Source organism: Anas platyrhynchos, chromosome 2 (assembly GCF_047663525.1).
Source record: "Anas platyrhynchos isolate ZD024472 breed Pekin duck chromosome 2, IASCAAS_PekinDuck_T2T, whole genome shotgun sequence".
Lineage (NCBI taxonomy): Eukaryota > Metazoa > Chordata > Aves > Anseriformes > Anatidae > Anas > Anas platyrhynchos.
In genome coordinates this window covers 149364223-149380007 of record NC_092588.1, presented here as the reverse complement: position 1 = coordinate 149380007, position 15785 = coordinate 149364223, and the positions used below count along the sequence as shown (strand labels likewise).

General features: G+C 35.8%; 1 protein-coding gene across 1 annotated transcript in view; it reads right to left on the bottom strand.

Annotated features, from left to right (window-relative positions):
* Positions 1-315: 315 nt before the first annotated feature.
* VIPR2 (vasoactive intestinal peptide receptor 2) overlaps positions 316-15785 on the bottom strand; it is a 65166-nt gene continuing 49696 nt past the window's right edge. The window contains exons 10-13 of the mRNA XM_038174746.2: positions 10531-10622; positions 7210-7339; positions 7087-7128; positions 316-6189 (exon numbers count right to left, since the gene is read on the bottom strand). Of these exons, the coding sequence (XP_038030674.1) occupies positions 6016-6189; positions 7087-7128; positions 7210-7339; positions 10531-10622 (438 nt within the window). The 3' untranslated portion in view covers positions 316-6015. The remainder of the gene's footprint in view (positions 6190-7086; positions 7129-7209; positions 7340-10530; positions 10623-15785) is intronic.

The following is a 15785-nucleotide window of genomic DNA, read 5'->3' as shown; positions in this document are numbered from 1 at the left end:
TTTATTTTTGTTCTAAGTCCATTATGCTGTACTTCTGAAAGATATCTGGACAATGCATTTAAGCAAGATGGAGTATGGTAAGAATAGCTGCCAGCCATCCAGGTGTTGACATTCACCTATGCTGTATGCATGTGACATTCTGACATCATGTAAGCACACCCATGTTCCATGAAGCTATGTATTCTTCAGTGGTGTATCTTGGGTAGGGACTGATTTTTTTTTTTTTTTTTAAATGCACATCTTTCAGCATGGCCCTGACCCTCTGAATCAGGGAGAAAACTGCATCATTATATGCCTTGAAAGAAATAAGAGAAGTTCTGTGCAAAACCTTTAAAATTTTTATTCTCTGATTCCTCTTCAGTCCATTATGTGTTATTAACTACTATTATCACCGATAGCATAAAGATGTAAACGCTTATTTGTTCACAGCTTTATATACAACATCACAGAAAAGGCTGTTAGGTATGTGACATTAAAAACCGAAAACAAAAAAGAACAAAAAAGCAAAATCAGAGGAAATGTATGGTGAATTACAGTATGAAAAGGAAATCTATTTACACACATTAATCTATACAACATCATAGTCTGTACAATTTGTAAAAAATAATCACATTCATTTACATCATCTTTAATTTTTACTGAACTTGACAGATAAAAAGTTATGAAGACAACAAAAGAGAATTTCAAAACAATGCTCATATTGATGCTCCAGGAGAAAAAAAAGCTGTAGATTATAAGAAATTCACTACAGTGCTTTGGGAAATAAAGGTGTTTGGGACATTTCAGTCACTGGTTTAGCTGACAATGGAAATGTTACCAACTTAGATTTAACTACATGCTGGGCAGAACCAGGTTCAACACAGAATGGTTAAACCATATAAAAAAAATGCTCTTTTAAATGTTGTGTTGATGTAATCCTATAACAGATCAGAATTTAGTATTATCATCATTAATTCTATACTTTTTTTATTCAATACTTTTTTTTTTTTTTTACTCAACAGAATATCACTGTGTACTAACTTCTGCTATTTGGTTATATCAGGGTCATACTGACAGCCCACAGCTTATATAGGCACTCATGGTAGTGTGAAGGTACTTCATTAGTAAAAGGTCTTCCTGTATCGCAGACAGCAATTGCTCAGGCAATAACCCTTACATAAACAGAAGCCTTCTCTGCAGGTTACTTGCCAGTTGTACTTTTTAATCAGGCATATTTAATGCTTAGTTTTTTTTAAAGATGTCTGAACAAAACCTGTGGAAAGTGAGTTTGGACTTTACTCACGTTTACTGCTAAAATGGACAAATTGAAAGTCAACAGAAAAAGTTTTTTAGGACTCACAAAAATAGGAGACAAATAATGGCAATGACTCGTCTCATTCTGAACACTTGGAGTGTGAGACCCGTGCACTCAGCAATGCCTTATTTCATAAGCAGTCAGACATTCTCCAGTTTGCTGAGGCTCTGATTCTTGCTTTCCCCTTCATCATGTTAAAGGCAGAGGGAAGCCGGTCTTGGGGTGTATGTGGAGTCAATGCTCAGATGGGCAGGCTGCCTCTGACTTGACTCTAGAATGATTTTTGTAAAGTGTTTTCTCACCTTTTGCCACCAGTAAGTTACTGCCACTAAAGTACAGTTCCAACATATGCTTAAACTGAGCAGTTCCTCAGCTGGCTATGTGCAGCACTCATCACCACCCTGGTTGGGTGCAATCTGTTGGGCTCATGTGAACTCCAGAATGGTGTGCATGGAGTACTTACTTAAATACGTCTAACTCAAAATGTCATGAAAGCCATCACATCTCTCAATGGCTAAAAGGATGCTTTCCACAGTCCTAAGGTTATTTTGCAAAGCACATTACTGCACCTAAGCCAGACTCCAAGGTCAACATATTTTAAACAAGTTATTACTATATATAGAAAAAAAAAAAAAAAAAGGCCAGTAATGTTTTCACTTTATACCATTAACCAGTTCCTGGTCAGCAGCTGAAATGACTATACACAGATTGTAATGGTATGACCAGGTGAACTGCAAGTGGGAGCGAGAAATGTGGTCAACGGTGTGTGCACTCCTGAAGGGATATACTGCAATACTTCCACCTTCTTGTGGCTGAAACCATGACAAATTGAATGTGGCACAGAAGAGAAACAGGAAAAAAATGAGAAAATGCCTTGCAGTCAGGGTTTTAGAGATTTTACATGTTTAGTTTCTTGGGGAATTAAGACTTGATTTCAGCAATGATTCAAAAGACTTCACTTAAAGAAAATTTCTGGTATTCAAGAGCACTTTGTTTTGGTGTATGACCCCTCTACAAAAGACAAAAAGCCAAACACCTAACATAATACAGGAAACAACTGAAAGTTGAAGCCAGGCAAATCAAAACAAGACAGAAGGCCATTGGTTTTATCATGTAAGGCAGTCAACCACAGGGACATCCCACCAAATGAACTGAGGGATCCTCCATTGCTTGAACTTTAGAATCACATTTTTGAAAGATAACTTTGACCAACCAAGTTATTTAGCTTAAAAATCAGTATTTAGGTATCATCTACTATCAACGTAACTGAATGGCCTCTTCTGGAGAGCTCTGTTTAACCTAACTGTAGATGTGAAGTGAGAAATATAAGTTCTGTTCTGTTCTGTTCTGTTCTATTCTATTCTATTCTATTCTATTCTATTCTATTCTATTCTATTCTATTCTCATTGTATAGTAAGTACAGAGAAAAAGGTGGTTTAGTTTACGTGCTTGAGCAACTGAACAAAGGATGAAGCATTTACAACTAGTGCCTATTTCTCTATGAAGACTACAGAAGGCACTTTAAAAAAGAGTCTTTAGCTCAGAAAAAGATATATACCTTTTAGATACCTAAACCAGGACAGATGAATCTCACCTGAGTTTATCAAGCACCTAGATGAAATCGTCGATTCTGAAAAGGAAAATTTAGGTCAACTCCCTGTATATTTGGATTTTGTTCACGGTTAGCAACTGAAGAGTAATCTGTCACTGTTCCTCATGGATCATCAGCAGATAATGCTGATACAAATCACTTAGAATGAATGGTGCCACCATTCAAAGCCGGTCAATGGCTTTTTAATGGGCACAAACAAACAAATAGTTTTCCTGCTCTGAAGACTTTATGACTCAGTTTGGACCCTTCCACCAAAGGGAGAAAGGCAATAAAGGAATAATGATGAGCAGGAGAACTAAGTGACAAGGCCATGTGAGCAAAACACATACCTGCCTAAGAATTATGTTTAGGGATGACAGAGGGCTGAATGGTATTTTCCTTTTGACCTCAGAGTACCACAGCACAAAGCAGGACCATTTAACTCCAGTTTTGTGCAACATCAAATGAAAAATGAAGCCATGAGAATCTATCTTGTTTCTTTGCATTGTAAAGATGCAAAACACTGATCAAGTACTAGATTCATCAACTGGTTTTCAGTTTGTGCATAAATTTTAATATACTGTGTACCTGTGTGTGAAAAGGCAGCTGGAAGTCAAGCAGATCCCATAATGATGGGGTTGATGCTGGAACTTTGCATAAGGTTATTTGCAGATCAGAATTTTCTGGAAGTAAAGTGAAGTAAGCACAGCGCCTTCTGGGCTTTTATAGAGATAGTTCTCTCTAGGATACAATGAATTCTAAATACATATCATTGGTGATGCATCTTGCAGTATAGACTGATGGAACTGATGCTTTAAGTCCCTATATCTATAATGTTTTTCTTTCTCTGTGTCAACTCAAAGAACCTCCTTTGAACGTAACAATAAGTGTGTTTGAATGCTTGTCAGGTGGGTGCACCTGTCCACTCTAGGAATTCCAGGAAAAAAAAAAAGTACAATGTGCGTTTCAAATCTCAGGGAGCTGAGCAGTCCCAATGACACTTCATTCAAAGAAGCCTGAAGTGTGTAGATTGAGGTACAAGAGCAGTCCCCAGAGATCAAACATGTCTTCATATACTTGCGGAGTTTGTTGATAAAGTTCTTTAGAGATCCAGGAAGAAAGCCTAAAGGTTAGTAGCTGTTTCTGAGACTAAAGCCTTTGGGAATATGAATATATGTGGTTTGAATACAGGTGAAGGGGATCTTTTGACTCTGTAGGATTGCCATTAGGCAGCCTAATTCACTCCAGAATTTCATATCTCACCAAGTGACAGTCTATAACACTCTGATTAACTGAAGGTGATTGCTAGCTTCTTTAAAGTCAAATTTGGCAAAGTAACAACTCATCTACTGATTATTGTGTAACAATACCTAGATATACCTAGAATACCAGACAATACCTATTACATGGAGGTTGGTGTCATGCAACACTCATGAGTGCAGCCCATGGGACAGTCACGGAGCATTTACTCTCCTTGATCTGACATAACAATGTATCACTCCAGGGTAACCCCATCAAAAATAAATTGTGTTTGACAGATAAATAGCTAAATTAAATCAGAGCAAGAGGTGTACAGACATTTTAATGGCTGCCAACAATATTCTCAGTCTTGTTAGTATGTTCAGGAGTGTACGTGTATGACTGCCAAGACATACTCTTGCTGTCATTCTTCCCCTTCCCTGGCAATATTATTGACCTTGGATTCTGCTGGCTCCCTATGATCCATTATCCGAAATATCAGTGGAATTGCTTTTATCAATCAGAGGTACTCATGCAAATGTACATTATTCCCACTTGTTACTTAGAGTGGACATGGTGAAGCGTGACATGAGAAGTAAACATCACTGGGTTTATTTCTTTTAAGACTGCAAATGTTCCATGTGTATTTCTAAGAACTTATCAGTTCTACACCTTCTTTTAGAAAGTGGCAACATAAGAGGTTTGGTGTTGTTAAGAATTCCTTCTATTTATGCCCTTTATAGTATTTTTTATGGATTGTGATTATTTATTTATTTATTTTTGCTGGAGTCATGGGCAGGACTGAATCAGCTTAGATAGATAAAGAATAGTATTAAGCTTAAAAAACTTGTATTATTCCTTAAACGGGAGTTATATCTTTATTACAATATTCCTTGTTTTAGCTGCCAAGTATGTAGTTCTAGAGATATACTTCAATGAAACTATTATATAAAAATGATACTTCCAATGGGTAATGTGATCCAAGGCTATTTGTCCTATGCCAGACTGCTCTAGCAATAAAGCACCTCTTCAGAAAATTGTTTAATAAAAGATCAACACAAATCTCTTTGATTTTAAACAGAAGAGTACAACTGGTGATTACAACAGCACTATTGGCAAATGCTGATGTTTTAATCAAAACTATTACAGTAGCCATTTCTGTGTGGACTGTAAAGGTAGTCCTACTTTCTGCGCCAAAACATAAAAACCAGCAACTTTCAGAAGGGACAACAGGATAGGAATCAAACTCTGTGGAACATCATCTTTGAAATTCATACAATTAGCCAAGAAGCACTGCTCTTCTTTTTTTTTTCTTTCTTTTTTTTTTTTTTTCCTTTCTGTATGATGTTAATTATTTCCTAGATTAGCACATTAAAGTCTCAGTGTAGTTAATTATAGCCTTACATTTTTCTTTTGTTTTCCATAATTAGGAAGGAATTTCCTGGTCCTTAAGGAAATAAATGCTACCGCAAGTATAAATATAATGTAAGAAATTTTCCTGCTTCCCATCATAACCTTTTCAACATGTACCAAAGTAGTCTGCATTGAATGGGATCCCACACATCTGTCTCATAGACTGGTTGGAGGGAAAAGGGACCATTACAGCAAATGAGTTTTTGTATAGTTATGGCTAGTAAATGGCAAGAGAACATCAGAATTAATGTGAAAGTCATAAAAAAAAAAAGAAAAAAAAAGAAAAAAAAAAGCAGGAAACATGCATGGGGCAGGTGTTTATGTTATTACCTGGTTGGCTGCACAAACTAATTTCCCAAATACCAACATGTAGAAAAGCAAAGCACTAAATTTTACATTTTAGAAAATACCACATCAAGCTGCATATAACAAATGATATAACCCACGGTTTTTGCATGTTTGGGGGGACGTAGTTGACTTAGATCATGGTGGTCTCTGTCTGCATAAATGACTGAGCCCTTGAATTCCGGTGGAGCTGAGATACACTTTCTGATCCATTTCGAGAAATTGAAGAGCTGTGGAGTCTGTAATCTCTGCCTGCTGTCTGCTTCCAGCACAAACTCCGCCATTTTCTTTTCAGCTCTCCTTGTACCTGTGTTAAAAAGTCAATGCACAAGATGGGCTGAAAACATCCTTTCTATGTGAGGAACTTTTGCACATTTATTGGCTATCAGATGGGGAGCTCTGGGAACAGCTTCTAAACAGGTTTTACAAAATTGAGAAGGCTGTGCCTACACTGTCTGTGAGAAGCCCCAGGGCCACTTTCAAAATCAGATTTGCATCACTTGTGCTGCCACAGTGGCTTTTATTAAAATACTAGCTAGTTATTAATCACTTGTACTTAAAACCAAATCAAGTTATTAGGCCCAAATCAGGCATCTCATGAATACCAAAGACCAAACTAGCGCTCAGGAGACCTGTATGTCAATTCCCTGTGCAAGCAAGTGTCTTTATTCAGACAGATTCCTCCTGTCATAAACTGAATGCTGTTTAATATATATTGTACCTTAAAAAGTGGCTGGAACAAGGAAGGAATCAACAGGAATTCCTTCCGTCTTCCTTAGTCAAGATGAGAAAAGCTGCTACATGCCGAGCACATCTGAAAACCTGCTGCTGTGCTGGAGTTAGATTCTCTCAAATTACCCCTAAATACCTACTAAAAGATATTTCTGGTTTTGGATGATTTTCTAGTCTTGTTGCACCTCACTTGCACAATACACATTACTTGTACAAAGGCTAGAATTAGTTCACACCAAATAAAGATGCCCTCACTAATACCTCAATTTGCAAGGAATTAGATTTCAAATGGCTCTTAAGTCTCCACCCAAACACACTAATTTCTCCCATTGCACAGAAACGTATATTCTATAAACAGGAATGCAAACATCTGCTAAATCAGCTTCACGTTACATAGAATGTAATTGTTGGGACACTTACACATTTATTGAAAAAAATAGCTTATATCCTCGGTAGGAAAGGTGAGACTTACCTCACTGTTCAAAAAACAATACAGGACTGCAACAATCAATCCCTGGAAACAGACAATATTCATTAGTTAGTATGCAGTATTAACCTAAGTCAATAAATCTTGAATAAAAACCTTAAAATTTACCTGAAAAGATCCCAAACACAACTCAAAGATTATTTTGTAAGTGCCGGAAGTGCGTTCAGGAAACAGAGCAAACACTGTGTAGTGAACTCCAAATAATGGAATAAGCAACAATGTGGATTTTGCAAGTCTCCTGGTTAAATAAAACAGAAAAATAAAGAAAGAAAGAAAACGAGTTTAGTGATAAATTGTTATTTTACTAACATAAGAAGCTGATGCAATGTCGTTTCGATAAACCTCATATAACTTCAGTTTTATAAACAAAATGACACTTATGAGTTAGTGTCATTTATTGATTTTTTTTTCCTTTCAAGCTTACTATGAGATTAGCCACACAGTAACATTATAAATTAATGTGTGCAGTTCCATGCCATATTTGATCTTGCGAATCTTGCAGTCTTCCAAAAGCTGGTAAAAAGCTGCAAGGCCTTTCTAAACCAGAAGATCCTTTTTCTGTTGACCTCTGGACAGCCTCTGGGCTTGCATTTAGATGGTCTTTAAGGTCCCTTCCAACCCAAACCATTCTGTGACTCTATGATTCTATGATTCTGTTCCTTAGGACCATGTTTGACAAAGCATCATGAGCTGTGATTAGGCCTTTTGGGACATTTTCTATTTGGCATAAAGGGTTATTTGAAATTAATATTTTTATTTCCTTTACATTTGCGACTGTAAGGTTTGCCTGTACATTTCATATGAACAATATGGAAACAATACCTCAAAGATGCAATCCAGAATAATCTCAGCTGTGAAATTTTCATCAGAAATTTCAGATTTATCCCCAATTTCTAAAACCTCATAACTATACTGATGGTATGAAGCATATACCCATGAATCATTGTAACGTCATCAATTCTGTAATACAATTTAACACGAGACACTACTGAAGTTAAGAACTTTAAATTATTAAACTGGGCAGTTTTGACAAACTGCCTGTGAATCCACTGAGATGCTGAATTGCTAATTATCCCTTATCTGTCACTCAATTCACTCTAATAACATCAGTTTTATAGATTATACAGGACCAGTCATGCATGATTACGGATGTCTGGTATCGGATGAAATTCAAGAAATTGTAATGTTGAGTCCCAGAATTCATCACTGTTTTGATGAATATAACCAGATTCAACAAATAAAGGAAGCTGCTGTGATTTCACCTATTTTAATAGAAAAAAGTCACAGTGTCACAAGCAGTTTTATTTATTTATTTATTTTATTTTTTTTACTTCCTTTGCATAAAGTGTCCCAGAATGCATCTGTTTATGTGGAAATAATCAGTTCTGACAGCAAAGTTTCTCAAGAATAGTAAAACCCTCACACTTAAAGGAGATACCAGTAAGTGGGACCAACAGGGTTTCTGTGGCAGAAGAAATTCATTTACAACTGAAGATGATGATGTCACCAATTTTCCTGTTTTCCCTGATTTTCCTGATTTTATTTCAACTTAACCCATCCCACTGCAAAAGTAAAATAAGCAATGAAAAGGACAGAACCAGGTATAAGGAAATGGGACACAGAAAGGGAAGAAAAACTTGAAATGAGTAGTATTTGTTTTAAACTCATCTTTCACTTCTGATTCATTCTTATTTAAATAATTTTTGTCTAGGTGATACAACTTCCTGTATACTTCATTTACATTTTAGTGAAGGAAAGAACCAGGCAAAAATAGCATTATTCTTCTTTATATTTTAGAAAGTGCATTTGCATTTTGAAAAATGAGCCTCCTAGACCTTTAATTTGATCTGTAGAAGCACTATTTCTTGAGGAGGTTAATCTACTGTTCCCATGGGCATCTGCTAAAGACCATCCAATCCAAACTTAATCAGGCAATCAATTGCTAAAAGCAAAGAATTCACAGGCCTAACAATGAAGGACAAGGTTGCTATTACACGCACTACAGTAAACTGTCAAAAATAATGGGACACAATGATAATGATAGCTAGAAAATGCCTCATTTTCGTAAAATTCGTAAATACCACAGGGAAACAAAGAAAAGTTTGTGTCACAAAAAGTAAACTTGAGTAGATTTCCTGCCTGTATGTATATATGTATATATGTATATATGTATATATGTATATATGTATATATGTCATTGTGTTAAATAATGCTGTGGTGACTGCATAATTTCCTTTAGGTTGATTTAACTCTCCCAGATGTTCAATTAATTCAATCAACAAACACACAAAAAAAGGAACTGTGTAGGTCCGTGAAGCACAGCCTTCTGCCTATCTAGTAGCATCTTCTTGATGCATTAAAATTCTTTTTACATTTAAATGTGTCACACATTGTAAAACAAAAAATGTCCTCTTGGCTTTAAAGTTATCCTTTACTGTAGCACACTATGATCTTTGCTGTTTTAGAACAGGGATTCAGTATTTTTTAACTAAAGAGAAGAGGTATTATCCAGGAGCCCATTTCTAAATGATACTTGTATGGTTTTGAATTTTCAGCATTCATCTTACTTTTTGTCACTGAAACATCATATTAGTGTCAAAAAGTGCCAATTCGGAGTCTATATCTGGGCTTTCAAATAAGACCTAGTAAAACAGAATCTCAATTACAGGTTACAGTATTCAGCAGCTACTATAATAAATAATAATAGCTGATATGGTAATATAACAAAGAAAAAATCCAATTTTAGCAATGTATTTAAACTACCCCCCAAAATTCTGTGATTCTAAAGCTGTGGAAATAATAGATGTTAGGATTAAATGATGAAATCAGAACACAAAAAAAGAAAGCCTAAACAGAAATCATGTTGATCTAAATCAGAGTGTTGTTTTTTTTTTTTTTTTAAACTCTGGAAAAACAAAGACACTATTTTAAATCAAAGACGCTATTTCTTTTTTTTTTTTTTTTATTTCTGAGAACAACATAACTTCCTTCCAGCTCTTAAAATATATGTAAGTATTAAAATGTATTTTGGAAATGGAAAAAAAAAAATGTTTTAAATTAGATTGAAGCAATAAATTCTGATCTTCCAAAAACTTTTTTTGATCTTGAAATATAACAGATATACATTAAATGAAAGATAATACTCCTCATATTTCTTGCATAAGCATATTATTCATGGAATTAAACTCAAATTCAAGAGTAGTTTCTTGGCCTTCATGAAATTGCATTTTTTTTTTTTTTACTGAATTTGGTATTTGAAAACAAATTAAACTCTACTTCAACATAATGTTAAGATTTTTATTAAATCACATTTAAAAGTAGTTACTCCTGAATTAAATGTAGTTGTAGTATCATGGCAATGGCTGCTAACAGGTAAATCTTACCGAGATTATTTTGGTTCTGTATGTAATGTCTAAAAATATGACTCACTTGTACTGTGACTGGTCATTTCCTCCAACATCTGGAGATCTTAACTTCTGCAGTAAGATTCTTATAATACTGATGAAAAGTATAAAATTCAACTGCAAAGAAAACAAATAGAACAGTGATTTCTGACTTCTCCATTCCATACGCAGCACAAAGAAATGCTTATCAAGTCAGACTAATCAACTCAGCAGTGAGTGTTTTATATCTCCTGCCAGAACATGTTAAGCTCTACACTGTCAAACCTATTGTCTGTTTTCTGCCTCACTAGCTTTGTTATGTCCAGTGCACCTCTACATGGCTACCAGTTCCGGTCTGGCTGGCTAAAGCCTTTCAAAGACCTAGTTGTCAGCAGTGACCTTCTTCCAAAATCTCAGTTAGTCTCAAAACAGATTTCTTGGCAGGATGGGATGTGGGATGTGATCTGGTGCCATCAAGCATTGCCCTAAATTTTCATGTGGATTCACAACTGGAAGCCCAAAGGACAACACAAGTCCTATACAGTTTTGACCCTCTCTTGCCTCTCATCTTAATTTTTATTATTTTCTGTCTGGATTAGGGGAAGAGAAGTTCGCTGCATAAGTGATCTGCCCACTCCCATCAATCATGGAGAGGGCTTCTCACATATCTGTCTGCCTTGGGTACTGATGATCACTGATGAATGAAGAAACTGAATCCTTGCTGTTGAAGATTTTAGTCTCATAACAGTTCTCTGAGATGGAACAGTAGTATTGTCTTCTTTCATAGAAGGAGAATGGAGGCATTTCATTATAAACATTATGACCAAGTCCTGATCAGTCTAGAACATTCAAGATACAAATTCAGTAGATCCTAAATCTCATTCCCATAGTGTCTTTGTTGGCTTCTTGCATCTTGTGTTCACCAAGTTTTCAAGTTGAATGACTTTTTGTGTCTTCTCTGAAATACCCAGTACAATTTGTGATGTTAATAAATGAACTGTGATAGTAACAACTGCATATCCCCCTGTACTTTATACTTTGTTTGAAATGACAGGTAATGTGAAGTGACAGAAACTGACAGGGATTAAATAAAAAGCTGGGAAACTTCAGTATTTTTGAAAAAGAAAAATAAAAAAGAAGACATTAGAAAATATAGGCCTTTAATGAAGGCCTTTAATGAAGTAAACACACCTTATTCAGGAGGAAGACAAATTTCAAGTTGTACTTGATTAAAGTCTCCTATAAAAGTAATAGGTAGCAGCCAGTATTCTTGCTGATTTTATCTACATAATTATATATCACAGCATAGTGTACAGATCAATGGAGATACATTTGGTATGGTACTTGCACTGGAGCTATTATTTATGAACAAGGAGAGAGCTTCCACTTCATTGTATATATGTTAGCCACAAAATAGGAGAAAATAGAAAAAAAAATCTTTACTCTGCATTTGCACAGAAGCAGAATAACTTACTGTTCTTGACAGGTCTCCCTATTTTCTACTGAAATAGTCATCCTAGTACAACTGTTATTCTTTTGGATTCTGAGGCATCACATCAGCTGCCAAACTAGACACAGGTGACTCACATTCTTGACTGTCATTCATGTACTACCTTTACATCTGTTTTCAAATATGTCTCTTTCTCTCTGTAAACACAGTTTTGGATTAATGAAAAACATGAGTTCTTGTTTGGAGTTTGTAAGACTCCTTGACAATAATGACCTTGTAAATCCAGCCAGAGGACACTGGGTATTGGGATCTAAAAGTTGCAACTGCCACTGCCTTACTGCAGTGCAGCAATTTAATTTATGTAAGATTATCATCGAATAAATCATTTGTTAAAATCCTTTGAAATATACATCTGATCTAGAATAATATGTTTCAATGAAATATGAAACAAGCAGTGCCCTAAAGTTTCACTTTTAGTATTGCAGCTTTTCAGCCCTGAAAAACAACAAGACAAGAGATAGTGGGTACAAACTGAAACACAGGAGGTTCCACCCTAGTATCAGAAAATGTTTTAACTTGTTTTTACTGAGGGTAACCAAGCACTGACACAAGTTTCCCAGAGAGGAGATCTTCAAAAGCCACCTGGACATGGGCAAGCAGCTTTGGGTGGCCCTGCTTGAGCAGGGGGTTGGACCAGAGGACTTCCAGAGGTCCCTTCCAACCTCAGCCATTCTGTGATTTTGTGAAGATCCTCTGAGCATGACATCTTTAAATAGAATATAATATGTATATTGTTAAATGAGTATCTAAGAACAGTATAAAAGAAAATAATGTGAATGCAGAGAAACTGCAAGAGTGATGACAAATGATGCCTCTTTGTTGGAATAACACCAAGATGCTGCTGATTCTCTTTTTTACTTGCTGACTTCCGAGTTTTTGAGTCTAAACACATGACCTGAGCATGCATCATTTAAACTATCTTCATATTGCTCTTGATATTTAGTCTATCACACTAGCTGCAATGTGAGATGAACATTTTTCAGATACTCTGAAGTAATGTTTCCACCTGAGTAAGTACTGTTTCCACCTGAACACCACTCTTTCTCAAATGAAAGAAGTTTATTGTAGTAGAAGTATGGAGAAGGCAGCTGTGGAAGCATTTGCCAAATGGGTGGTACTCCAAATTAACTGTCTGGAATAGTCATCTCCAATTAAACAACTTTGAAATGTGTACAGCATGATGCATGGAAACCTGCCAGCTAACTTTTCTCAAGCCAATATTGTCAGAATGAGATGCCAGGGAAGGCTTCTGACACACTGCATTAACTGAAGCCATTCCCACTTTGAGACGTGACTTCAGAACTCGCTCTCACCAAACTATTTATTGTAGGGTGGTAACAGTATAGATAATACAGTCTTCTAAACAGTGAAAATGTTTGGAGGTAACAGAGAAGTCAATGGAAAAGAGTGAATATGGCATGAAGACAAAGTGGACTTCCAGGTAAATCAAATGCAGTTAACCTACTGCTCCCTATTTGATTTCCTCCTCCTTTCAAAAGTATATTCATGGCATTATCTTCACAAAAAGGCTCTGTTCTACTGTTTTTTCTTTACCCTTCTTCCTATCTTAAAGATTTTCAGTATTACCCATTCTTTGTGTTTTTCTTCCATGCCATTGCACAAGACAATCTGTAACGGTTTTCAACTCCTGTGTTCTACTCTCCTTTATTTTCCTGAAATCCAGCTTCTCTCAGAATCCTGCTTTGTCCATCTAATTGACTAATTACAAGTCTTTGTCCTTTCTAATAATGAAACCATTTGTTACTCATCATTCTTTTCACTATGCTAAGTTTTCCAATCCTTCTACATTCTCAAGAACAGACTGAAGGCTCTGTGTGAGCATGACATTGGCACATCATACTTTCAGAAATGTCATGACTTTCACAACTCCTATTCAAAGAACTTGCAATGATCTATTTTAATTTTTGAATGGGAGGCAGCACCGATTCAAATACTTTTATCTTCATATTTTATTTTTTCTTAAAGGTAAAGGGGAGTTGGACCCGACGATCTTTTGAGGTCCCTTCCAACCCCTTCAATTCTGTGATTCTGTAACTGAAAACACTTATATATAATGAATACAATTTTCCCATGTATGCAGTATTATCATTCATCAATGGCTAATTTTACATGACATTTCACTAGCTACTTTTACTCTATGAATGCACTCTGCACAGCAGTACAACAGTAAACTTGCAAGGCATCCTAGATGCCACAACAAATGTGATGTCCGCAGGTTGATGCTCCAACAAGATATGTTACTTATCCAGCAGGAAAGGGTGAGTATCACTACTTTATATAACTCCCTGTACTTCTGAATTCTCCTTTCACAGCTTAACTTCCTAAAAGCAAAATGTGAAAATTATCAAATCTTCTGGAGACTCATCTAATCAAGAGAACTAAGTGGTTTCACATAGTACAAAATGTTGCAGAATCACTTGGCCATCTTTAGCTGCTCTCATCCCTAAAACATTCCACTTAAGACAAAAGACATCTCTGGAAGGCAACAGCAGATTCTAAACATGTGCATCTGGCAAACCAGAAAAGGTCATTTGCAAAATGTTTCTGCATGTTGTATGCATTCTGCATACAATCCCATTGTATGATAGCAGTAAGAGAATCAGTATAAAAATGGAGCAAGGCTGTTCCTTCACCTCCGTGATTAGGGTCCATGTTTTATGATACACTGGACTTTTGCTGACTGACCAGTTAGTACTCCATTTTCTTAACGCCTGATGCGTTTACTAGTCTATGCTAAGATTCAGCTGGAGTTCAAGTCTGCCAATGAAGACTTGGATAACTTATGTCTCTTGATCTAGTATTTCTTTGGAAATGTGCTGCTTTCTGGCACATGAAGTCTCATCTTGTCTACCAGATAGCTGTTTAAATAGAACCTCCAGAGAATAGGCTTTTATCTTTCTGTAAACACCAGGTGGTTTGTTTTGCTTTCATCTTTGAGTATATTTTCTTTTCTCTGCATCATACCCCATCCTCCAGCTCCTCTGAGGTACACGTATCCTTTTCATGCTGTAATTCTGTTGCACACCTATTATCTGTATAATAAAACGTCTTTTCTAGGAGTCCTTACCTCATGCCATTTTACACATATATGTACTCTGTTTCTCTTTAAAGACTGTAGAATTCACTCTGATGAAAATTCTAGGAAGTTCTCCCAAAATTATTTCAAAAGGACCAGACTGAAAGGAAAGCCCAAGTATAAACGCTGGACTAGTTTGGACTCTTGAAATCTTGTATAATCTAATAACGCCTTAACTTTCTGACTGAAATGTTAAAAACAAAGCATGTGTATCTGAAATGAATTAATTTGCACTGTGACTATTTTCAGAAATGGACATAAACAATAGATTATTATGCCCAAATTTAATCACACAATCATCACAATGAACAGGAATTTTGTTATGCTACTCCAGTAATTCTAATGAGCTCCACATATGAAAAGCTCCATGAAACATTCTCAGATAGTATTCTTTTGCAAATATTTCATGTTCATTATGTATTTCAGTAGACTACCAATTAAAGAAAGATATATACAGCTATATTTTTTTATGGCTGCAATAATATCAGATTCTTAGTTGCAGGGCTATCTATTTACAAGCAAAATCAAATCTGCATTTCATTGAAAAGTGTAATTAGATTTTTGCTTCCCCCAGGCTCATAAACAGAAGGGATGTTAAAGAAAGAACAACATACAAATAAAAGCATTTAATAGGAGGCAGATAAATTTTGAAGGCAACAAATTTTAATGGCCCTGGCATCTGTTTAACTTGTCT